Genomic DNA, 24,954 nt, shown 5'->3' with positions numbered 1-24,954 from the left:
CATACTCCATTCCACAAACTGTGTTTACCAGTTGAAAACTGGCCCTGGGAGGTTACCGAAAACAAAAGTACCATGGTCACCGTCTGTAGTTCCCATCAAGAAGTCTTGGAAGTAGAGTTGGTTCTGAAGAATAAAACCAAGACCCTCAGAAACGAGCCACTTAGCAAGCCTCCAGAGGAAGAGGCACCAACAAGATTACCAAGATGACAAGCCAGTGTCGGCGAGTACCTATGAAATGGTTACCAATCGTGCTGCTGCTCACTCTGAACAATACCAAGTGGATCCCGCTGTATCCAGAAGATGCCCCACAAAAGCCCACCAGAGCATTCCACAGATGGCAAGACTAAATGATGTCTAAGTGGCCGTTGTTTTATAAGTAAGCAAGTTTAAAGCTATTGTTATGGTTTTTTGAGGCAAGTTCAGTGCCCGTCATGCTCTCGCTGTGACCACACATGCTTTGTTCTTTTTAAGGAAGGCTGTGTGCTCTGCATGCCCACCCTTGACTCAATACAACAGTAGTTTGGCTGCTGCCCAGGAGTGGGTCCGGATCCAGGACCAGTGTTTCCCGTCTTGTGCAGCCCCCGCGCATACGATCAATTCGATCACAGCAATTACTGGCTGTAGGGTTTTGTTTCATGCACCATTGTAAAAAAAAAATACTCTGGCAGTCATAACCCCAGCTGAGGAGAGTGACTTCACCCCTGCAGCTCCCGCAGTGCATGCCCCACTCCCTCCCACCAATTCTTTCACACCGTTTAAAGGCCTTTGACTTGAGTTATAAGAATCTTGGGGGGGGTGTGTGTGTGTGTGTGTGTGTGTGTGTGTTTCTATAATAGTTTTGTTTGGCTCTACCATAAGACTGTTGGACAGTGTGTTTATCTCAGGAACTGAATACTGTCACACTATAAAAACCTGCGCCTGGACTTTTTTTGTGCATACTGTTTCACACATAGGTTGGTTGTAGTGTTCCAGCCTCCAGACCTTTTCAGCTGTAGTGGATGGGTCCTTTTTCCCAAAAGCCTTATATATGGTATTAGGATTTAGGAGAGCGCAATGTGCCTCTTTTCTAACACTTCTCCTTTTGTAGCTTCAACATTGTAGGGTGTCTAGTGAAGAATTTTGTTTCTTTGCGGCAATCCATGCATTCTATGTAGGCACGAAGGGGATGAAAAAGTGGGGGGATCTGATGCCTTTCGCACCCCCTTTCCAATTTAATGACTGAACATTACAAAATGGGCCTATTCTGCATTTAAAAAAAAATGTACAGCAGCAGTTCAATCCACTACTTTATACAATCCATTACCATGCTCAAAATGAGAGCAGAAATTGACTACAATAAATGTATGTACAGTTTCAGCAATAATGCATATGGTATTCCTGGAAATCTTCTACCGTTTCCATTCAGTAACTGCCACAAATGGTAATCCTTTGGAAAATATTGTAATGCGGGTCAGTAGGTTTTTGCAGGCCAGGAATAGTTTTTGCTGTCCCCGCTTTTAGAGTATACCTTTAATCTCATCATTTGATTCAAATCATTGAAGCTTAATAGGGGTGTTCCTCTGTGAACAATTGCCTACTTTTTTAAAAATTTCCTGTAGTAGGTGGCGGGAGTGGCGTTGGGGAGAGATGGTATAATAAAGGGCTGCAATGGTCTGTGAATTATCATGGCGAGTTTATCTTTCAAGTCATAATTCATAGGTGCCATATTTGTTGTTTTTTGGATTCTTGACCTGTGTTCTTGACACTTGATGTCCTCTTCCTTTAAGTGAAAAACGTGGATAAAGGATTTACGTTTGTTTCTTTCCCTTCCAGTTGCTTTCCAACTTTATGACCTGGATAAGGATGACCGAATTTCTCGGGATGAGCTCCTTCAGGTAATTCTGCAGCAGGATACCCTGCTGCACTCCGCAGATCTTTGGGCTTTGGCCGTGTATAGTTGCTTGTCGGTGTTGCTTTGTGTGCCTAGAATGGGTTCTCTAGGGTTCCACATCCAAACGTCTGCCTCCTTGGGTAGAGTCACTCTAAAATGACACTGCCAGGAAGTCGACTAACCAAAGGTCAACTTGTTGATGTTCACAATGTCACGATTTTATTTTTTATTTATTTTTGAAGGGATTTTTACTGTATTTTATTATGACGGGTGTCTCCTTCATCTTTCTCCTTCACTACTCCTTTTCTGTACTTATATAATATGTACCCTTGTCCTTTGTTTCACTTCTCATTCCTTTTACTTATGGTCCTATGTTATTTTAGCTAGGTCCACTGCTAGGGTTTCTTAAGCAGTCTCGCTTTAGGTTGTATCTTTTGGACATAGACCTTTGAAGCTGCTATGAGCTTCCTTAGAATAAGGTTAATGATGATTTTAAAAGGGGACTTGCGAATTTATATGGGCAGGGCGTAAAACCTTAGGGAAAGATGCAATATTTTTCACAAGTTGAGTCCTGGAGTGTGGAAGCCTGGGTTAGAAGGAATGAATAGCAAGAATGAGAATCGTGCAGCATTTCTGCTCTTTCTGCGATTGGTGGTCCAGCAGCCCTGCTGTTGGAGACCTACACCTTGTATTCCACCCAATTCCAATCTTTGTCCCTACAGGTGTTGCGCATGATGGTCGGTGTGAACATTTCCGATGAACAGTTGGGCAGCATTGCTGACCGGACCATTCAAGAGGCTGACCAGGACGGTGACAGTGCCATCTCTTTCACAGAGTTTGTCAAGGTGAGACCATGTTCTTGTGGCTCGAAAGAGAAACATTCTGAAATTCAGCAGGCAGAAAAATAAGAATGAACAAAATGTGTACCTTTGCATCCACATGGATATTGGAAGCAAACATACAACACAGATCTATGGGAGACGAGATTGGTTTAATATGTGCTAATATTAGTCTGAACCCACACATTTTTTCAGATGTGATATGTAGCTTTTAGAGGGCAATACACACTGGGCGACGACGGAGTTTTAGGGGTCATGCGCACCCAGTTACTTTGCAGAAAGCTCCCTGCTATTCATGGCAACGTGTGCTGGCCAAGCATGATCTTTACTATTGCCTTCTCAGTCATGGCTTGTTGGCAAATGACTCGGTCTGGTTAGTTGATGCCTCCTTTATTAAGGTGTCTAGAGACGATTGACCAGGAGTCGTTTTTAAATTGTTCCATTGAACCTGAGCATTGAAATGCAATTCATAGACAAAATGGGTAACCCATATCAGCTTATTGGTGTTCTTAGCGCTACCTTTTTGTCCTGCCTACGAATCTCCTTTAATACCCATCTGCTGTTACCAATTTGCTTCAATGCTATGCTTATTCAGATTAGTTTCATTTATTTGTCATATGGGGCTATAAATTAAGTGTGTCTAAAATAAGCAGAAGCATTTTGTAACTACCATAACTGTGCAAAGTCACTCTTGTGTTCTACGATGCTCTGAACTCATTTATCCAAGACCTGAGCTTGGTGAAAGTCTGACCAGTTGTGTTCTAAGCAAGGCTGACCAGGCCTTCCACTGTTGTGGCTCTCAGTTCTAATTAGGTCATGCTTTTGTGCAAGCATGCATAAGCAAGAGGACACCATGCCAATACTGAAGTGTTTGACTCACTTTTTTATTTTCTCGGTTTTCCATTGTTAGGATTATCACCCATAGACTGTTTTGCAAACTTGTAATCTTTCGTTGTGTGAGCACAGGTCTTGTGTTTCTAAATGGGCACTGCGACGAATCAAGGGAATTGGCCCCTGTCCCCAATGGGGGAGTCCCTCCCACCCCGCCCCCTGTGAGGCAACGTAGGTGAGCCTACTCCGCCACCCTCCCTAGCGGTTGAGGCAAGTGGGACCTCACCAGGAGGGACTCCCTCTGTGGGGACAAGGACTCCTGCTCCTCTGAGGAACTATCAAATTCTTTTATGGCCTACTTGGAAATATCCAACAACTTAAAGGACATACAATATAGAGACTGGGAAGCAGCTACCATTGGATATTGTCAAACAAAATGAATGTTTCTTTGAGTAGGAGTTCCTGTTTAACTGGGATGAAGAAGCTGAACTGGAGAGACGCCACAACAAGCGGGGGCTGAGATACCTAACACCAGAGATGGCAGGAAGGACTGCAGACGGTAAAGACCGTGAGTTTGAACGAAAAAGAGGGAAGGCAATAGTGGTGGCGTGACCATGGAAATCACATGGTGGACTGGCAGATCCTCCAACCACGCTGGGACTGCTAGGAGGGCCGATCTCCTCCAATTCGGTTACCCATAGAACTGTCGATCCATAACGAGGAAGAATACAGAGCTTGTGACGCCAGAGAGCAGCAAAATGCAGAGAAAACAATGAAGGCAACAAACCCCCGAACATACAAAGGCCCCAGTGATGTTATCCCAGGCAAGCCCAGGTAAAAGGGGAAAACAGGAGACACTGAAGGCTTAGTCAGAATCGTTATCTGACTATGATATGTACGAGAACGTAAGGGAATGATGTTGACAAGAGAAGCCTGAATGCAATAAACCTTGAAAGACACACTGAATTTAGAAAACCAACACCTGAGGCGAAAAGCAGTGTTTTAATGAGAGAAATACGAATGCAATAGGAACTTTAAGGCGCACAAAGAGAGCTACGTCTGAGGAAAAGGGTAAACTGGAATATCTGTCAAGACAAAGAAGCTAAAGAGAATATTTTGACCTTAGGAGAGTATATAAAAAGGGAGATTTGCAGAGACTGGGTATCACAACCCTGGGAAAGGGGGAAAGCAACCCTATAGGAGCAAAACAGTTGTTCAGGGTTCAAGAGGCCAACGTGTGAGAAAGGAAACGGGTGTAATAAAGTCATGATGGAACTATATGAACTGAATAAAGGAGTCCCAAGAGACGACTTGACGATACCGTATTGACGAGAACTGAGGAGAAGAAACCTGCAAGAAGCAAGCTCAAGGAGAAGGGAGGCATTCACACACCTGTAATTGTTGGTATAGTGGTACGATCAGTTACACTTATTTTGGACTGTGGACACTTTTCTTTTGGAAATTCAGAAGGGGACTGTCTAGCACCTTAGTTTAATAGGCAGGGAACCACCCCATAGAGATAGGGAAAGCTAGGAGTTGTATTTGTTATTTAATAAAATACATAGTTGAAATGTCCTCCTTCTGACCCGCCCCAACACACTCCTTCAGTGTATTCATCTTGCGAAACCACTCCAGCAGATGAATCTGCAAATAGTTAAACTATCTTCAGGCTGCCTTTGTGAAGTTGGCACCAGTGGTGCCAGAAGTCTTTCAGATGTGCCAGAGGCTGCTGCAGAAACGATTCACTTTTTTCTGCGCATACTGACTTTACTATTATGTTACCCACAGATACTTCAGGCATGTAGTATTTGAAAGAAGGAAAATTGCAAATGTTTTTGGGACCTGCACTGGCATTGCGATGTGTGCATCTGAAGATTACTTCAATGCCTCTCCATCCCACCAGTCTATTCATTTCAGTGCCATCCACTTGCATTGGGCAGTGAGATTTTATGAAGGGCATGTACCATTTGCATGGTACTCTACCTTCCTGGCGCGAGTATGTTATGTTAATTTATTTATATCGCGACATAGTCCGAGGGCACCCAGTCGCTTAAAGGTTAAACAGAAAGATTGAGACACTCTAAAGGGATCAGATGTTTACATAAATCTTGTTTTTAGAAGTTTTCTGAAAACAATGTGGTTTTCCTCTTTCCGCAATGATTCGAGCAGTTCGCTCCAGGCTTGCGCCGCCAGAACCAGAAAGGAACTACCATTTCCCTCTACTCTTTTTTTTATTTTTTTATTTTTTGTTTTATATACAATCAAGTCTAAGGAGATGTACTTTGGCTGATCGTAAATCTCTGGTAAGTTGGTATGTAACCATCCTTTCTCTGAGGTACTGGGGAGCTATCCCTAGCACACTCTTATGGGCGAGGGTCAGTATCTTAAACAAGACTCTGGCTGAAACTGGTAACCAGTGTAGCTCTTTCCGTGCTGCAGATACCGAGTCGTTCCAAGCCAATTTGTGGACAATGCGCACAGCTGCAGTCTGGATTTTCTGGAGTTTTTGTAATGGGAATGTTTAGTATGGGGGTGTTAAACCTTATTTGATGTTTGCAATAAATGGGGAAATAGTTGCAATGTGCTTGGCTAGCCTTTGGGTGGCAGTTTTGCACAGAAAATGAAGTGTGCTTAATATGACGTGCCGCATTTTACAGAAAGCACAGGCACATATATTGTCACCTGACACCATGGGGTGAGTGCAATTTTCTCAGGTAGAGTATGTAGATTAATGAACAATGAACTTGGCCTGCAGGTCTAATGTGATTTTTTTTTTATTTTATTTATTTTTTTTATTTTTTTTTTTTAATTTATGTATTTTTTATTTATTTTTTTACAGTATTTGGGAGGCTTGGATTTGCAACAGTCTTCATGACACCGAAATGGCAAAGTAGAGAAAGGCAAGCATATTTGGTCACCTTTATGAAATGAAGTCTGGCTCTGTGGCTCCAGAGCTTGATTAGAAGACTAAGCAGAAGAGATCCTGTTCACACATCAGGTCCTCTTCAGAATACTGCCCCAATCTCTGCTAAACTCTTAATTCTAGCAGAGTATTCATGATGAACAGATTCCCATTCTTCAGCGGATATGGGTCACAAAGTGTTTCCCTCTTGTGATGGGGGGAATCTCTGGTTTTGGACAATCCAGAGTAGCAGCTCCGGAAGTCCAGTTACTTTTTTATGGCCAAAATAAAGGTTATAGCATATTCTAGGTCTTTACCTCTTCACAAAATGTATGCAAAAGAAAAGGTTCAAGACGTTTATTCTAGCCCAGATTGTGATGTCCCTTGACATTCAGAATGTGGAATGTTATGTACCCATCAGTGTCTAGCAACATACTGACAGAGTAAGGGGTAGTCCAGCTAAAAAATTTATTTAAAAAATAGATAGGCAACATTAAAAAAAAATACTAGCACTTTTTTTTTAAACTTCCTATGTAAAATTTTGAGCTATTCAAGCTCAAAATTCACAAAAGCAAGCACATGGGCGCATCCATTTTGTGAAATGGATGCCCGCCTCTGCTGGCTTTTGCTTTTGCTGCACTAATGAAGGAAAAGCCAGACAGCTGTAGTAAACAAAAGCTACCGCTGGGTGGCTTTTCCTTCATTGGTGCTGTACGTGGAGGACGGGGACCGGAGACCAGAGCAAGAAAGCTGCAGCTGAATCTCGGTAAGTGCTATTTAAAAAAAAAAAAAAAATAAGCACTAGCTGCGTTTTTTTTTCTAAGTTTTCCGGGCTGGAGGAGCCCGGAAAACTTAGAAATAAAACCGCAGCTTTAAAAACGTATTTATGTTTGCTGTCGCTTTTGAAGCGACCGCAAACATAAATACAACGTTATTGTGTTTGAAAACGCTGCGGTTTTTCTTTCCGAGTTTCTCAGGCTCCTCCGGCTCGGAGGAGCCTGAGAAACTCGGAAAGAAAAACCGCAGCGTTTTCAAACACAACCGCGTTGTGTTTCTGCCTGCTGTGGCTATCACTTTGGGTCTCCGGTGCTCCCCCAAGGGAGCACCGGAGACCCAAAGTGAGAGCCAAGGCAGGCAGAAACACAACGCGGTTGTGTTTACATGCCGCAGTGTTTCTGCCTACAGCTGATTTCCCATTTGGGGCTCTCGGGCTCCCGACGGGGGGCCCGAGAGCCCCAAATGGGAAATGCTAAATGCTGCAGTGTTTCTGCCTAAATCTGCTTTCCCATTTGGGGCTCTCGGGCTCCCCATGGGGAGCCCGAGAGCCCCAAATGGGAAAGCGGATTTAGGCAGAAACACAACGCGGTTGTGTTTGAAAACACTGCGGTTTGTCTTTCCGAGTTTCTCAGGCTCCTCCGAGCCGGAGGAGCCTGAGAAACTTGGAAAGAAAAACTGCAGCTTTTTCAAACACAATAACGTATTTATGTTTGCGGTCGCTTCAAAAGCGACAGCAAACATAAATACAACGTTTTTAAAGCTGCGGTTTTATTTCTAAGTTTTCCGGGCTCCTCCAGTCCTGAAAACTTAGAAAAAAAACCGCAGCTAGTGCTTATTTTAATAAAAAAATAAATAGCACTTACCGAGATTCAGCTGCAGCTTTCCTGCTCTGGTCTCCGGTCCCCGCCCTCCGCGTACAGCACTAATGAAGGAAAAGCCACCCAGCGGTAGCTTTTGTTTACTACAGCTGGCTGGCTTTTCCTTCATTAGTGCCGCAAAAGCAGAAGCCAGCACAGGCAGGCATCCATTTCACAAAATGGATGCGCCCATGTGCTTGCTTTTGCGAATTTTGAGCTTGAATAGCTCACAATTTTACATAGGAAGTTTTAAAAAAAAGTGCTAGTATTTCTTTTTTAATGTTGCCTATCTATTTTTTAAATAAAATTTTTAGCCGGACAACCCCTTTAATCTCACTGCATTTTGTCTCGTATCGGCCCCAAGATTCTTTATGAAGCTCTTGGCAGTGTAGGCTGCTCACTCCTGTAGAGAGAATGTTTGCGTACTTGAACGGCCGGATGCTGAATGCCCAGTCTTCAGAGATGCTAGCTTTTTCTTCAGGCGATGTGTGCTCCCGTTATCTGAGGTCTTCTCTGAAATTGAAAGTGTGGAAGAGCCTTGATACTAAGCAAGCGTTGTGCTTCAGATTCAATCCGTATCAGATTGATACTATGACCTACCCCCTCCAAGAGCGGAGGTCGACTCGGCAAGAGGAAAGTCTGCCTACCAGGGCCTTCGGGCCTGTTCCCTGAGCTGCGAGGAGTAGGACAGGGTTGGGGTCGGAGTACTCCTCTCGGTACCGGCTTAAGGACCATCTGAGTAGATCTACGTCAGTTTCTGAACAAAGTTAGGCTTCTCTTTCCCTTTTCCTTAGCCCAGGTGACTAGCTTTTCATGATGCCACTTACAGCAACTCTTGATACACATTATGAGTGCAAACCAGAGTTCTGGCATTGTAAAGCAGACACTTTAAATGCAGGTGTTCAATGCTATGAATACCAGGCTCATGGGAAAAGACTTCACTGTGCGGGCATGAAGACCGGAGCGCAGCACTTTCTCCTCAAGCCTGCTCTCCAATTCCAGTAAGAAACCCCATGGGAAAATACTGATCTGGGTGCTGCTGGTTAACCGCATAAAGTAAAAGTGGAGCCACACACCAGCGACTGGACTTCAGACTGACATGTAAATGGCCATATGTCCTGTAAAGACTCGGCAACGCATGGAGAAGGTACCAGTGAGGCAGATTGCCAAGGTGGTATAATAAAATAATCCTTGTTGGAGGAACATACTCGTCCAACACCTCCCTATAGGAGCAGACGTCACTGAATCGAGCATGTTTTTAGGGTTGGTGACCGATACCAGGAGCTGCCAGAGGGCCCGAGAGCTGTGAAGGCCTGAAAGCATATGGGAAACCAGCTGCATACTGAAGCATTGCCCAAGGGACACCCCAACGCTGAGATTCTGGTGGTGTCTGAGCAGAGCACTCTATTCCTGAAGATTTAGTGAGCTGGGCACTATAGTCTGTGGAGAGTGCATTAGACTAGACTAGACTAGATTATATCCCCGTGTCTGATTGATTTCAAGAAGCATGCAGGATGCTATGCACATGCTTCTGGGTTTAGAATTAGGCTGCCAAGGAGCCTGCTGGGTGCTACTTCCTAGAAACTCTGCCTGGTTGTCAAACTGAGGCATTCCACCCTGTGATTGTAGGACAAACTAGATTAAGTAGCGCAGGGTACACGTATTGCTGCAATAAAGGAAACCCCAACTCACTATATTTGATTCCTTGTGCTTAGTGTTCAGAGAGAGCACCCCATTTCTTCAGATAGAAACTCCTATAGGCTAAAGGCATTTCTCCCATTACCCATCCTGTTACAAACAATTGCCTTATTGAAATGTCTTATCTGTGTTGTTCGGTCAATCCACCAGATAGGACACATTTTTCTTGAGTTTGATGGTCTTTGTAAGGGAAAGCCCATTACGATCTGAAATTATTGTTAGGAAAGGACACGCATTTATGCCTTTTTTTAAAAAGTTTATGTAAGTGCCATGGTACCTGTTAACCTTTTGACCACCCTTTTGTGCGTACTATCTTGGAAAGTACAAATTACTTCCCTTTTGGTAATTTTACTTCTTAGAGCAACAGCCTTCACACATAACTAATTGATCACCCCCTTCCCCCCTTCTCCTCTTGATATTTGCTAGTATCCTTTGTTGCAACTAACAAGCATGGTAGTTCTCCAGCATTGGATCTTTCATAGATTCACATGCTGTGAATATTCCCTGTTGTCAGGCTGGGAATCCTCCGTAAAATAGAGCAGCTTAAATTAAACAAACTTCTCTCTCACATCGTCGTTTTGGGTCATACTGCCCACAGCCAATAGGAGCGCTCCCTTAGCTCCTCCCCTGTCTGCCATCTTCAGATTTATTACTGCATGTTAGTGTTGGGAGTCCTCAAAATCTTCTTCAACAATTTTCTTCGAATTATATAACATTTCTGTATTTCAACAAGAAAGTAATTTTTTCTTCGCTCGACTGGCCACCCGGTACTAACAGGACCTCCGTCAAACATTCCCACCGCCAGATATCGTCAAACAAGTCAACTATGCACTTGGGCCTACCTCATGGCGGAATCCACAAGAAAGTGCCTATTCAGGGTGTGTGCCCATGTGGGCTGAACGTTTATGTGGAGGATCACCATGAGGAATTACTCTATTGCCTTCATCCGCAACATTTCATCAAGGACTGCGAGATCTGCCAGTCTTTCTCGTCGAAGACGCGTAACAACCGTCACTGTTGCTTTGTCGCTTGGCTGGAAGATGCCGGTGAGGCCTCTGACTCTGCTTCGGTACAAAGTCATGCCTCGACCAGGTCATAAGTGAAAAAAGGCAGAGGGGAGCCTTGGGCGCCTGCTCGAGGTCGTCTCACAAGGACTGGCCATCTTCGAAGGTCGGTACCCAAGGAGAAGCAGGGCAGGAAAAGGACCGAAGCCCTTTCCATCGACCCAAGGAGGCATCTGCTTCAAGGTCGAGCACCAAGTCTGGTGAGCATTCCTCTCTGACCTTAATGCAGTAAGCTAAAAAGCCACCTTCGTCGCACTCCAGGTCTTCTACGCCGAAGTCTTCGTCCGCAGATTTCTCGTCATCAACATCGACAAAAGAAATATGGTCAACGACGAAATAGTCTACGAAACTGTCAACACAGTCCTTGAGCAAGAAGAATAACAGTCATTGACCTCAACCTCGACGACTACAACCATGAGCGCTTCATCGACTATACCGTTGTCGACGGCACCGTTGATGAGTCAAAAATCTTGCCAATCCGTTGTCACTGCAGCTGTTGGCCTAGAGACCAACACCAGCACAGCAGAAGCACAGCCAGAATGACCCAGAACTGTTTCTAAACCTGGAGATGGCAGCTCTATTACCAGGTGGCCTCGTAGTCCCAGAACCAAGCCTTTCGCAGTCAGAAGAGGAAGCTGTTGTGTCACAGCTGTCATCTCCCCCTATCGCCACTGAGGCGTCCACCTTGGGGTGAAGCAAGCCTCATTAGACCACCACCTTTGAACCCCTTGTCGTCAGCAGGGGTGGTACAGTCTCTACAACCTTTGCCCCAGTGGGATCCTTTGCTGTCAAAAGCAGTCGAGCATCAGCAGCTGTACCCTCAAAGGAACGTTTCATTGGACCTTTTGGCAACACTGACAACAATGGTGGCAACCTTGCATGCATTGCCTTTGAAACCACTGGTGGCCAACATTAACAGACCAATGCCGTCTGAGGCCCCAGGACCCTCCAGAGACGAAATGAGATTCCTCACCCTCCCTGTCCCCTCTGTCCCCTAGACACAAAGATGTTGGTCAGTGCCGGAGGTACTGACGGACAAGGGAGCAGAAACGGAGCCGGAAGAGGTCACAACCCCACCCATTCCAATACAGATGATTTTGAAGACTTCATCACTGCGGATGGTGAGCCAGATGAGCTGCCCCTCAGGGATTCTCCCCCGGATGAAGCAGATTTCCATGCGCTAATGTCCACGGTGCCCACGATGGCTTGGCCCCGGAGGAGCAAAGGAAAGAGCGTTTTTTATATCCAGGCAGAGAGCAGTGCAGGAAGTCCATTATAGCAATACCTCTACTGGAGGACATCTGGGAAGACTGTCTGGTTGCCATGGCACCTCCAAAGAAGGATTGCTTTAACAAAAAGTACAGGGCTCCAGAGTGTGCTGCTGCTTGTCTCCACCCACAGCCTATCCCAGACTCCGTAGTCGCTGCAGCATCCAGGAAGAGATCGTCCAACCCATCTTCATCCTGCTTAATGCCCCCAGACGAGGGAAAATGCCTTGACTCCTTTGGCAAAAGAATCATCACGACCGATGCCACGACTATCAAGGCGGCTAACGCTATGGCAATACTATGATCGCGAGTTATTGTACAAGTTGGGGCCCCTATTGGAATTCCTACCGGAGGACAAGAAGCAAGAGGCGCTGGACATTCTCCTTGAGGGTGAGCTTGCATCTGACCACGCCATCACTGTTTCCGTAGACCTCACCGACACTGGCTATCGTCAGATTGGTAATGGAGTGGTCTTACTCAGATAGGGATGGCTTAAGGCCATGGACCTTCGACCGGATGTCCAATCCTGGGCTACAGACCTGTTCGGGGAAAAAGGTCATGGCCCTACAGGCCATATAAACGCACTAAAACCGCCTGCTCCCTGAGCACATTACAACACAAGTGCCAGTCCTTTTGTTCAGGCAAAGGGTGGTATAATCGAACTTCGCGGGACAACTGCAATACGTACCAGTTGTCCTACAAGAGCCCTTACTTATCAGGGGATCAGCACAGGAAGCAAACCCAGCACTACAAGGATTCCCAGTGATGGTGAGGCTCCTCCCAGCCTAGGGGCCATTCCGGCAAGCATGACCATCCGAGAGCCGTAGCCTCCCACTTCAGCACCCCAGTTGGGGGTCATCTATCAAACTTACTCGACGAATGGACTTGAGTAACCATCCAACAAATGGGTGCTGTCCCTCCTCCATTAGGGGCATTCGCGGGAGTTCATAAAGTACCCTCCAGACATTGCCCCTGTGCGAAGACCAGAAAAATTACAGTTCCTGCTGATTCAGGCAGTGCAGTCTCTGCTACGGAACGGCGCTGTAGAAAAGGTCCCCAGGAACGAGATACAGAAAGGCATGTATTCCTGCTACTTCCTGGTAAGGAAAAAGGGTTTGCAGAACAAACCTGGGGGTTGGAGACTCATTCTAGACCTAAGGATGCTCAACAAGTTTCAGAACGCTGAAACCGTTCGCATGCTAACACTGCAACAAGTACTCTCCCAGCTGCGAGGGGGGGGGGCGGTTCCTAGCATCCCTCGAAGGCGCATACTTCCACATTCCTTTTTGCCCTTCACACTGACGTTACTTTCAATTTGTGGTGGCAGGAGAGCACTATCAGTTCAAGGCTCTTCCCTTTGGCCTCTGATCGGCCCCTCGGGTCCCATGTGACGGAAAGGTGTTCACGTCTACCCATACTTGGATAACTGGTTAATAAGAGCCCCCTCCTGCTCTCTTGCAGAGTGCAACACCGGCTGTCACTATACAATGTCTCCAACAACTGGGTTTGTCCATCAACTTCCCAAAGGCTCAACTGGCCTCCTCTCGAAGGGCACTGTACCTCAGAGCACTACTAGACACTAGCATGTGCAGAGCTAGGCCCTCCGATGAGAGAGTGACAGCCCTTCTGCAGAAGGTGCATTGCCTCAGCAAAACCCGGACAACCACAGTCCGCAACTACAAGTCTTTATTGGGGATGTTGTCTTCATGCATCCCACTAGTCACCAACTGCAGACTATGCATGAGACCAGTGCAGGAGTTCTTGGATGCCAGATGGGTACAAGCTTCAGGCTCCTGGGAGGATCGCATTACGCTGACTCCAGCCGTCAGGAAGGGCCTGCTCTGGTGGTCAGAGAAAACATCCTGCAAGGTGCCCACTTCAGGCTCCCGGACCATCGGATCACTGTCACTACGGACACATCCCTGGAGGGCTGGGGAGCCCACTGCCAGGACCCGCACACCAGGGGTTTGTGGTCCGAAGCGGAGAAGACCGCACATTAATCTGCGCAAGCTATGGGCGATATTCTGGGCACTGAAGTCTTTCCTCCCCCTGCTAGGAGGGAAAGTGGTTCGGATTTACACAAACAATGCAATGTCCATGTTTTTACATCCGCAACCGGTTTGGGGGAGAGTGGGCAGACAGGCCCCCACAGCTTCCCAGCGAGGCCAATCACTCTGGCATTGGGCCCTGCAACAGAATTCTCCTCCATGTACCGGGTATCAACAACACCCTGGGGGACTCCCTCAGCAGGGAGTTGCGCTCTTGTCACAAATGAGAGTTGCAAATGAGAGTTGCACGAAGACCAGCTACACCTGTTTCGGGAGTGGGGCACCCCTGGAATTGACCTGTTTTCCACATGCAACAACAGCCCCTGCAAGACCTTTTTCAGCCGGTTTCTGTGTTCTTAGAATTTGGGACCCTTTCCCTCCTGCAAGCTTGCCAGGAAGTGTTGGCTAAAGCAAGGGCACCAGCCACTCTAAAATGCTACAAGAGCAAGTGGAAGTGTTTCCAGGTGTGGTGCAGAAGACATCAACTGCAGCCCCAGATCATCAACCCAGAGAAACTGCTGCTGTAACTCTTGTCACTAGCGGAGTTGGGGTTGATGCACTCCTCCAAGTGCACCTCGCCGCAATATTCAGATACTGCAAGTCCTCTGGAAAGCCTTCCCTCTGGTCCCATCAGCTAGTCAAAGAATTCCTGCGAGGATGGTTTTGTTCATTCCCTCCAATCCGCTGCCCCGAACCAGCCTTGGAACTCAACGTACTGCTCACAAGGCTTATGAGACCCCCTTTTGAGCCCATGCACCAGGCATTCATCAAGCATCTGTCGTGGAAAATGGCTTTTTTGGTGGCAATTACTTTGGTGAGGTAGGTGGGAGAGATGGAGGCATTTTCTTCAAAACCGCCTTATTTGGCATTCCACAAGGACAATCCAAACTTCATACTGAAGTACTTTCATCCTTCCATCTTAACCAGCAGGTGGTGTTGCCAGAGTTTTATGGCTCCCCCCCATCGCTGTCAGAGCGCACCCTGCACACACTGGATGTGGTGCGTGCCCTCAAGTACTATGTGGGCTGCACAAAGTCATTCCTTTTAACAGATCAACTGTTTGTTGCATTTGGGCCAGACAAGGTTGTCTCAAAATCTTCAATTGCAAGATGGATTGCGGCCTGCATCTCTTTCTGCCACCAGCAGGTGGGCAGACTGCTCCCGGGTAGACCCCGTGCGCATTCCACTAGGGCAGTGGCCGCTACCACTGCATTTGTCACTGGGATCCCACTGCCAGACATCAGCCACGCATCTACCTGGAGATCGGTGCACAGATTTTACTGTGTCGACAGGGATTCCGCAGAGGAGTCTAGAGTCGGCCAGGCAGTGCCACGAAACCTGTTGGCAAGTCTCCTGTAGTAGAAGCTCCTCCACCTTTGTGCATTGGTTATTTATAATCTATTCATAGCATGTTAATCTATGAAAGATTCAATGCTGGAGAAGGAACAAGTTACAAAACTCCTGATCTCCAGCATTGGTATCTTTCATAGATTCACATGCGACCCTCCCTACGTCCCCCTCATGTCTCGTCATTTGGCTTTTACTGCCACTTCACGTGCGCTTGCCAAATCTGAAGATGGCCGACAGGGGAGGAGTTAAGGTAGTGTTCCCTATTGGCTGTGGGCAGTATGATCCAAAACGACGACGACAGAGCACTAAAGGGACTGAAGTTTCAGTTTAATTTAAACTGCTCCATTTTACCGAGGATTCCCAGCCTGACGGAATATTCACAGCATGTGAATCTATGAAGGATACCAATGCTGGAGAACAGGAGTTAAAGGTAAGTAACTTGTTCCTTCTACTGTTCATTTGACCTTTGTAGACACAGGGCGATACCAAGGATGGCATTTCAGCCTCCAGTCTCTAATGCAAGTAAGACTGGAATTGCACGAACACCCCAAAGTGGCTGTTATTTTCCCAGATAAAGTGTGCACCTGATGCTATGTTTATGGATAATCCAAGGGTGGATGACACTTCAGTTCTGCAAACTGCTGGGTACATTTCTTCAAGCCCTTTTCAGACTTGGGAATAAACACATTAAGTTAGATTCTGTTCATGTGCACCGCAAAACCACTGATCATAAATGTGTGTCTGAGATTGTTTAAGAACAACTGGGTTAAGTGGATGTCCAGCTAGTGATACTCCAAGGTGGTAAATCTTGTGTGTGCCTTTGTCTGTGTGTACTTTGTCTTGGTGCATGTTTAAAGACTGTTAGGTAAGATGTTCATAAAAAACTATTCCTTACTTGTGTGAACACCACATCGTTTTGGTGGACTTATTTTCCTTGTCCCTGGGTGAGTGCGGATCTTCCCTGCCACGCTCCCCCCCCCCCCACCCACCGTCACCCTCCCACCCCACTCACCCCTTCCCGGGTGACTGAGTTGGGGCGGAGCAGAGGAGGTGTTGATAACAGCCTTGACTGCTACATGAAAGGCGTTGAGAGAAGCCCAATTAACACGATCAGTGAGTTATCGAAAACAAAAAAGGCCCGGTTTATGTTAAAAACAAAAGTAACTATCCAAAAGTTGAAGGTTGCACGTGTGCCTATGGAAAGGACAATTGCTGAATGATCTAAATGATAAAGAAAGTATACAAAGTAACAGAGGTCCTGCGAGGCAGACTCGCAAATTCGAAAGTCTCTGAAATGTTTTGAGTTCCTGTTTATTATTGGTTATTTATAATCTATTCATAGCATGTTAATCTATGAAAGATTCAATGCTGGAGAAGGAACAAGTTGCATAACTGTAACTCCTGTTATTAAACGGGAACTGAAGGCAAGAAAGTATTTGATTCCGAGTGAAGTTGAATAAGTGAAAAGCAAAGTATGTGAACTCTGAATATGCCGAGAGGGAAAAATATATGAACTTTGAAAGATGCCAAGAGGGCAAAGTGAAGATAAGAAATTACAAGTACCAAGAAGCATTGCAATATGAGGAAGATTGATGAATTGTTTAAACAGAGGTCAAAGTGGTCATGCAGAGGTCTATGTAAAAGCCTTGCAGTTTCAACCGTCTTCGACAGTGAAAAGATATAAAGACAACACGTGGGGAAGGGAATCCTCGCAAAGAGAAGGGAATCCTCGCAAAGAGACTGGCTCGAGCCCGGCAGAGGGAAGCCTGTGTTGAATTGTGGCAAAGTAAAAGTCGAGAGTAGAACTGTGCGTTTATGAGAAGGCGGACAAAGCCTAAGGAATTAATTCCATAGCCAAAAGCTTGAAGCCCAAGCCTGAATTGTACCATTAAGCCAAAGTGTGCAAGACTGATAGAACTGTGCCATCGACCTATCCTTTTTAAGAAACCTGCGAGACCCGGTGCAGAGTTGTTGCCCAAGCCATTCTGACATTCTTTTAAGATGCTATTTTTCCTTTTGTATTCCCTTAACACATTTGTCAATTGAAAAGGAGGGCAAGTGTTTTTTTTGTTTTGTTTTGTTCTTTTATTTTGACTAGACTGGTTTGTATTTTGTTCAAAGGTCGAGATTACTCCTATTTTAGAGTTAGGAATTATACCAGCCCAATCAAAACCCCCAAATAAAGGTTTTTGAAACTTGTATCTATTGTGTCTGTCTACTATTGATACCATGCCTTCCTTAGGGCGATATTGCAGGCAAAGGCTGCCCCCCCATCAATGTACCATAAATGTTGGTGTTGAAGGATATTTGCTGTAGATATCTTTTCTTGCAGAACATGAAGTTCCGTTTCAGAGCAATCTTCAACAGCCTCATCAAGAATTCTGTGGGTATGGTATACTAGAGTACAACGACCTGAGGAGTTTGAGTCCTCCCAGACACACTGGTGCTTTTGGGTGGGCACAAAGGGACCCCGGCGAAGACAAAAGAGCAAGCAAGACCTTCCCCACCCAGGTTGGCAGAAGAAGGCCTAAAAAAGGACAAATCATCATGAGTTGACGAAAAAAGACTGCACCGTTGTAGGTCAGTGGTGACCAATGTGTCCCTTACAGCAGCTGTGGCAGCACCCTGCATGTAAAATACTGACAAAGTTGATACAAAATATCCACTGCCACTCAGATGAATGTATCACTGTAACTAGAAAGTTACTGGAGAAGTGGAAAAATGGATACAGTGTGTCCCCTCTGCACTCCACGTAAGATGGTGTGTGCTGATTCCACAAAATAAAGTTGGGTAGGATACAAAATATCCCCCTATCCTTGAACAGTTTTTCTCACAAGGAAATACAACCAAAGAGGGACGCTCAAGAAGCTGCCAGCAGCACTACACATACGATGCTGCATTGCTGCAATAAGAAATTACAGGTGCCATAGAAACAGATGCCCACGGTACAAAACAAGAATGAGTGAGTGAGTGGGTGGGGGAGAAAATGTTCCGACTCTTATCAGGAGAGTCAGAAAAATACATTAGTCCAGCAAAAACGGCTGGGGGTCTCACCAGGTGAGAATATCACAGAAGATGGAAATTCTACCCAGCACACTCCATCTTTGGATAACCAACAGCTTTGTTAGTCTTTCAAAGATGAATCCTGGGGGGAATGTGTCAATTAGAAGAACAAATTGCTTGCCTTCGGTAATGTTCTTTGCATAACACATTCATCCAATGAGTGGCCAAGCCAAACTGTCTCCGTTTCGCTGTCCTGCCCTTGCCTGTGTGGCAACAACAGAAGGCAGAACTGAGGAAATGGCTCCGTACTTGCTCACCAATGATGCTGCCTTGGCACAAGGCACACGACGAGAGGAGAGGAACTGGTTGAGAATGGAGCTGAATGGCACCACCTGGTGGCTGAAAATGTTTTCTGGTGCCGACTGAGTTGACTGGGATATTGCAAATGAGAGGAGTCTGTGGGAGGAATGTTGTACACCAGGAAGAACTTCACTGAAGGTAATTGATTTGTTTGTCTGTACTCCTTCAATCCTATGTCGACAAAACACCCAGGTTCAGCTGTAAGTGTTGTAGAGTGTTGGTAATCTGTTTTACTTCCTGCTAATGTGTCTTGGTATTGTTAAATCATGTTCTATAGATCACCATCTGCAGCTCAGTGGGGTCAGGACACCATTTATTATTTTCGGTACTGACAATAGAAAACTACTAGATTCAATACACACTTTATTTGACCACCTGCTTTCCCAGAGCACCAAAGTAAAAAAAAAAAATAGGTGATGGGTGAAAGGTTTAGAATGAATCTTAACCTGTGGCATTGCTTTGGGCAACCCTCCAGACCATTGTTCTTCGCCTGCGAAGCCATTACAGAAGGGGAAAGACCATCTGCAAATCGGGCTTGGTTCCACCCCAAAAGGGGCAGTCCAGCCCGAACTGCTAGGTCACATCCCTTTTGCACGAGACCACAAGCATCCCCAAACATGTTTCAGCCTTGTTGGACCTAATCAGTGAGGAGTAGCTTAGGTCTCTAGGCCCAGCAGGCATGGGACCCATGTTTGGGCATACCCGTCCCACGCAGGGTGACAAAGCAAAAACAAAGGTGATGGGACCAGGCCTGATTCGAATATGGGGTGGGACCAAGCCTCAATTGGATTTTGTCTTTTTCCCCTTCTGTAATGGCTTAGCAGGCGAAGGACAATTGTCTGGAGGGTTTCCCAGAGCAATGCCAGAGGTTAAGGTACATTTTGAACCTTCCAGCCATCACCGCTTTCTTTTTTCAGAGCACCAAAGTGACATCTGGGCTTCTTGTTTGACTCCTGTATGGCACTGGAGACAAAGGTCAATGGAGTAAAAAGCAGCTTTTTCCAATTGAAGGTTTTCAAAACAACAAAAAAATCATCCCTTTTGCTCTCCGCTCCACATCAAGCCGTGTCGTAGGTGCTGCTGTTCATGCTCACCTCTACAATGCCAATGGCCTTTTACATAGGTCTCTACTTTCCTGATTAACAACTAGCAAGCACAGAATGCTGCTGTTGTACTGGGTTACTTGTGTTCTCATTCAGAGGGGATCTGGACTGCTCCCATTGGTGGCAGTACCTCACTAATTTGCATATGGCTGGCCTCCTTTTGCAATGGCGCAGACAGAATGTTCTGCACCGACAGTGTCGTACCATGGAGCATACAATTCCTAAGGTAAGTCTCCAAAGTTGATAACCCACTCCAAAGTCAGGGAATTCTTTTCTGATAATCCGAGTAGTTTAGGACTAGTGCTCAAGGTGCCAGTGTTGTGGAGCCAAAGTAAGTAGCACAGTTGATGCTGGGCCACTAGCACCCACTCCTGAACCAGAGTAAAGCAAGCTGTAGAAGGGCCTACATTGTCCCAAGAGAATGCAATGATCTGGGCTCCAACTCCATTGCTGAGACTGAGTCGCAAGTGCATGAGCAGTATAAATATCTTGGAGTATCTGGGTGATGGTAAGTGGGCAGTTCATTTTAAGAGAAGCATCTTAAAAAGCAGCTTTTTGAAGGATGCAAAGAAGCTGAGATTTTTGATCTTTTTGGAGAATATTTTAGGATTTTACTGCCTGTCCAGCAAGTCTGCAGCCTCTCTTGTGGGGCAGTTTGAAGTGAAATCAGGAGATATAAAGAACTTCCCAGGGAGTGAGTACTATTTTGACTTTGCAGTTTCTTGCATCGATATGGATGGGCTAGGTTGTGCGGACATTGCAAGGCCAAGCAGTTAACCTAAATTGAATTCTGTTTTACACCCTCAACCAAGGAATTGTCTGACCTCTGAGATGTGCTCTGGTTACTGGAGGCCAGTAAAAACAGCAAATAACTCAACAAAAGTGACCAATGGAAGGTTTTAAATACATATCAACCACTGGCACTAATCTGGGCAACCTTTCATGCCACCACGTTTTAGCATTTCAATCTGAGGTAAACCAGCATGCAGGACCTGTCACCGGAAGTGGATTGGATTGCTGGTGCCCCATTTGGGTAGCTGGGCTTTGGTTCCCTCCTATGCAGTGTAAGCTAAAACCTTTAGCAGAAATTCCAGAACAAAAGGCTCCAACAGAGATCTGACTGCTCTTTGGTTCCGAAGTGGCTGAATTCTAGAGTTGACACTGTGGGAGATATCTGTGTCCATATTTATGGCCTCAGAAATGCTTGGAGAGAAGCAGAGACCTGCTCACATTTGCCAGGATTCTTTTCTACCGCTCTACACCTCCAAGCAGGAGGGTCTAGATCCTTCCCATCACTCCCTTTTGATGGTCCAAGAGAGTACATTTTTTTCAGCTATGGATTTTCACATTTGGAAATATGACTTGTGTATGGTTAATGTAACCTCTACACTTGCTCACTTCTACCAAATACTATGGAATAGGGGAGGAAGCGGACTCTACATTTATGGCCAGGGTGCAAGGGCCATTCGTGAAAGTGGTCAGCGACTGCAAGGAAAAGTCCAAAGACATGTGGTAGGCAAGATTGGACACTGGTGTATTGCATGGCCAGATCTGTGTGCATGAGGTGGTGGTCTGCCTCCCCAGATTTCCATTTGAAGCGCTAGACATACCCTTTAAAAAAAGATGTTTAGAGCTAAGGCAGATTGTTTGAAAAAATCTATTGTAAAAGCAAAGCTGTGTACATGGGGATAACCGTGCAGCAGAGCACATCCTCTTTCAAAAGGGACTATTCTGTCACCCAGATTTTTCACAGACTGGTACGGGGTCACTCCACCATAGGTAGAGTGCATCTCTGGGCACCGTACCTCCTGACTCCATTCCTTCAACAGACTGTTTACACCTACCCCCCCTCCTCCGCTTCCAAGCCTCTTTAATTTGGAAAGGTTCAAACGCATGACACAATCTGAGGTCCAAATGCATTTTTACCTTTAGGAGTGGACAAGTAACAAATTTCCCCTCTGAGGAGGGTTATGCCTGCCATTGTTATGCAACCCATGAGATAACCCCATCCTTTACTGACTGCTTTTTAGAGGAGGTGTTGCAGCTCCTGATCAAGGAGATCAAATTGATATAATCTGGAGGGAGGGAGAGATCTACTCTGATTAATGTTGATAACTCCAGGGAGATGGTCTGGGAATCTTAGCATACCAACCATACTAGCTATGCCCTCCTGAGGTGACTAAACCATAGGTTGTGGTGGTGTGCCGCTTATCTAGGGGTAGGGGACAGATTATAAGTACTGCCAAAACTGTTTCTGAGAGACTACTAAGAGATCGAAGCAAAACAAGACTCGCTGCAAACAGGCGGATCGGTAGCCAATTATAAAAGAAACGTTTGGAGGACCTGGATGTGGCTATGAAAGACTTTAAGGAGTTTAACCTCGATAACATTTCTAAACTCGAAGACCTTGCCTCATTCACTCAAGACAGTGTATCCTTACACGACTAAGGCCTATTATGAAGAACAGAATGCCACGGACGGGGCCAATAATGGACCGACACCAAAAAATTGAGCAATTGGACCTTGTCCCAGACCCAACAATTGGACATTCTCAAGTGCCAGTACTGATGACAGCGGACCAAGCACCTCGAGCACCGTTCCGCCACCAACAAATCGGGCTGACAGGAATGTCTGCTTTCAAGATATGAGTAATAGCTGTGGTAATAGGAACTAGGGTCCTTTTTTTTTATACCAGGGTCGAGGGAAAGCAAAAAGCAAGAACAGATGGCAAAGCCAGCAGCAGAATCGATATCCCAGAGTCCCCTGCAGCAGAGGACAGGGGTGGAAGCAACCACAGAACTGACTTCCATTGAGACACGAGCAGGTGCCAGACACACCAGAGAACAAGGAGTGGTCAGCCCCTTTTCCATTGTCGTGAACTTGTCAGAATTTATACTAAACCAAGACCAATTAGCCCTTCTAGAAAAAGGTTTGTCTTTTTTATACCGACTGCAACACATGACCCCTTTCAAACTAGGATCCAAAGAACACAACTAGTGCGGAAGAAATGAGCTAAAACATTCTTTGAGGATCAAGTAGCAGCTCCCCAGTCTAGCGCGACGTACCGTAAGAATAAATCCATCTTCTATTCGCCATCGAGCAGTATTGGTACAGAATCTATAACACTCGAGAAAGCATTTATCAAGAAATCAGATGTATTCGAAAGAGATTACATACCTGGTTTCACTAACTTCTCCAATAGAGACAAAATTGCACTTAAGTCACTGGGCCTCATCACGACTTGGGCGGTAGCACCGGCGGTATTACTGCCGGTGGTATTGGCCCTACCGCCGAACGCCCCGGCGCTAATAGCGCCGGATCACGAGTTCGGCGGTAAAGTAAATCCCCATTCCCCATTCAGTCCATTCGGGAATGCCCTATTCCCCATTGGGCTCAATGGGGAAAATTTGCGCTCTTACCGCCGGCGGATTTCCCGCCGGCGGTAATGGCGCGAAATTTCGGCGGATTTCCTCCCAGCTCAGAGCTGGGGCGAAATCCGCCGAAGTCCTGAATTGGCGGACCCTTAAATCCGGCGGTAATAGCGCTACCGCTGGATTTAAGGGTTACCGCCAAAGTCGTGATGAGGCCCACTGTCTGAAAATATTAACATTGTCGTAAAACCAGCAGATAAGGGAGGAACAACGGTAATAATGGACACTGCCGAATACCAAAAGATGGTGAATATCCTACTGGATGACCCAAGGAGCTATAGAACACTGGGGAGCGATCCAACATAGAAAATCAGGCAGCTGTCATGATCTCTAGCCAGATCCCCCATATCTCAGACCACCACAGGCAAGATCTGGACCCTTAAGGTCGCTAGCTGGCGCCAGAATAGGCTACAGGCAGTTTGCATGGCCCAGCGCCACTTCCAAGATGGCCCCCAAAACTGGCCCTCAGGTGGGAAGCAAGATGGCCACCGGCTTTCCAACACAGCAATATCCATGGTGGTCTAGTGGTGCTAGGTGCAGCCCAGGGCTATATAAGCCATGCCCTGGGCCACACCCAGCGCTTAGGGTTTTCCTCGGCTGCTCATGCAGGCAGCGTAATGTTGCATCTCCAGCTCCGGCTTTCAGGTGCATTGGAACTGGTTTATTGTATCGGCGCACGCAAGAGATCCTGCTCCTGTCATCAGACCAACGTGCTTCCGTGCAGATCGTTTTTGTTTCATCCCGCTTAGCTTTTCCAGATTCCAGCGCAGCTCCTCCTCAGCACCTGTAAGCGAGCAGACCGACTTGGGTAAAGCGGACACAACGTTTCTCCTCCGCTCCCTCCCCCGCAACCATATTCACTTGTAAAAAGGCCGTCCAACGTTCCAGACACACCAGGGAGCCTCCTGGGATCCCTCGGTTGGCATTACACAGCAGATGCAACAACTCTGGACCTGAATGTAAGAGAGACATATTTTGAATGACATTTAAACCAAACTTCTATTTACATGCGTGCAATATAACGTGCTTCAGAACAATCTGCTTTTTCTTCATTTGAACAAGTGCAACCAACGTGGAACAAGATATTAAAGACTATAAAGGCGCCGCAGGGCATTGTTAGGCGCAGGTCAAATCCTATATTCACAAGCTCATAAGACTTACCTACAAGCACTGAGTGCGCCGCAGCAGGTCTGGGCCACGGAATCCAGTGAAGGAACTGGAGGAGTTCATCTCAAGGTGCTGTCACGGTGAGCAGGGATCGGTGGTAGCAGTAAGACATCCTACAACAGGGAAGGTGTTGGGGGAAGAGTGGCAGTGCAGAGGTTTATTGTCCCAACTGTTTTCCTGTCCTAGGGTTCATCCTGAGAGATCCATCCCGGCAACCCAAGAACCATATCCAGGTCCATATCAAATCACTCCCAACCATACTGTACACTGGGCCTGCCTGACGGATCCCCTCTCGCCTTTACCTACCCTTAGCCCACCAGCACCTATGGTTGCTTGTAAACCTTTCAGCTTCTCGCCCTTAAATACATAGGAAGTAGAAAATATAA

General features: G+C 46.2%; 1 protein-coding gene across 1 annotated transcript in view; it reads left to right on the top strand.

The window, feature by feature from the left end:
- The window catches only part of CHP1 (calcineurin like EF-hand protein 1), a 225,055-nt gene that overhangs the window by 177,234 nt on the left and 22,867 nt on the right, over positions 1-24,954 (top strand). The window contains exons 5-6 of the mRNA XM_069638857.1: positions 1,813-1,874; positions 2,593-2,715. Of these exons, the coding sequence (XP_069494958.1) occupies positions 1,813-1,874; positions 2,593-2,715 (185 nt within the window). The remainder of the gene's footprint in view (positions 1-1,812; positions 1,875-2,592; positions 2,716-24,954) is intronic.

The sequence above is a fragment of the Ambystoma mexicanum genome, chromosome 14 (assembly GCF_040938575.1).
Source record: "Ambystoma mexicanum isolate Mex_15411 chromosome 14, UKY_AmexF1_1, whole genome shotgun sequence".
Taxonomy (NCBI): domain Eukaryota; kingdom Metazoa; phylum Chordata; class Amphibia; order Caudata; family Ambystomatidae; genus Ambystoma; species Ambystoma mexicanum.
This window is presented reverse-complemented; position numbering and strand designations above follow the sequence as displayed.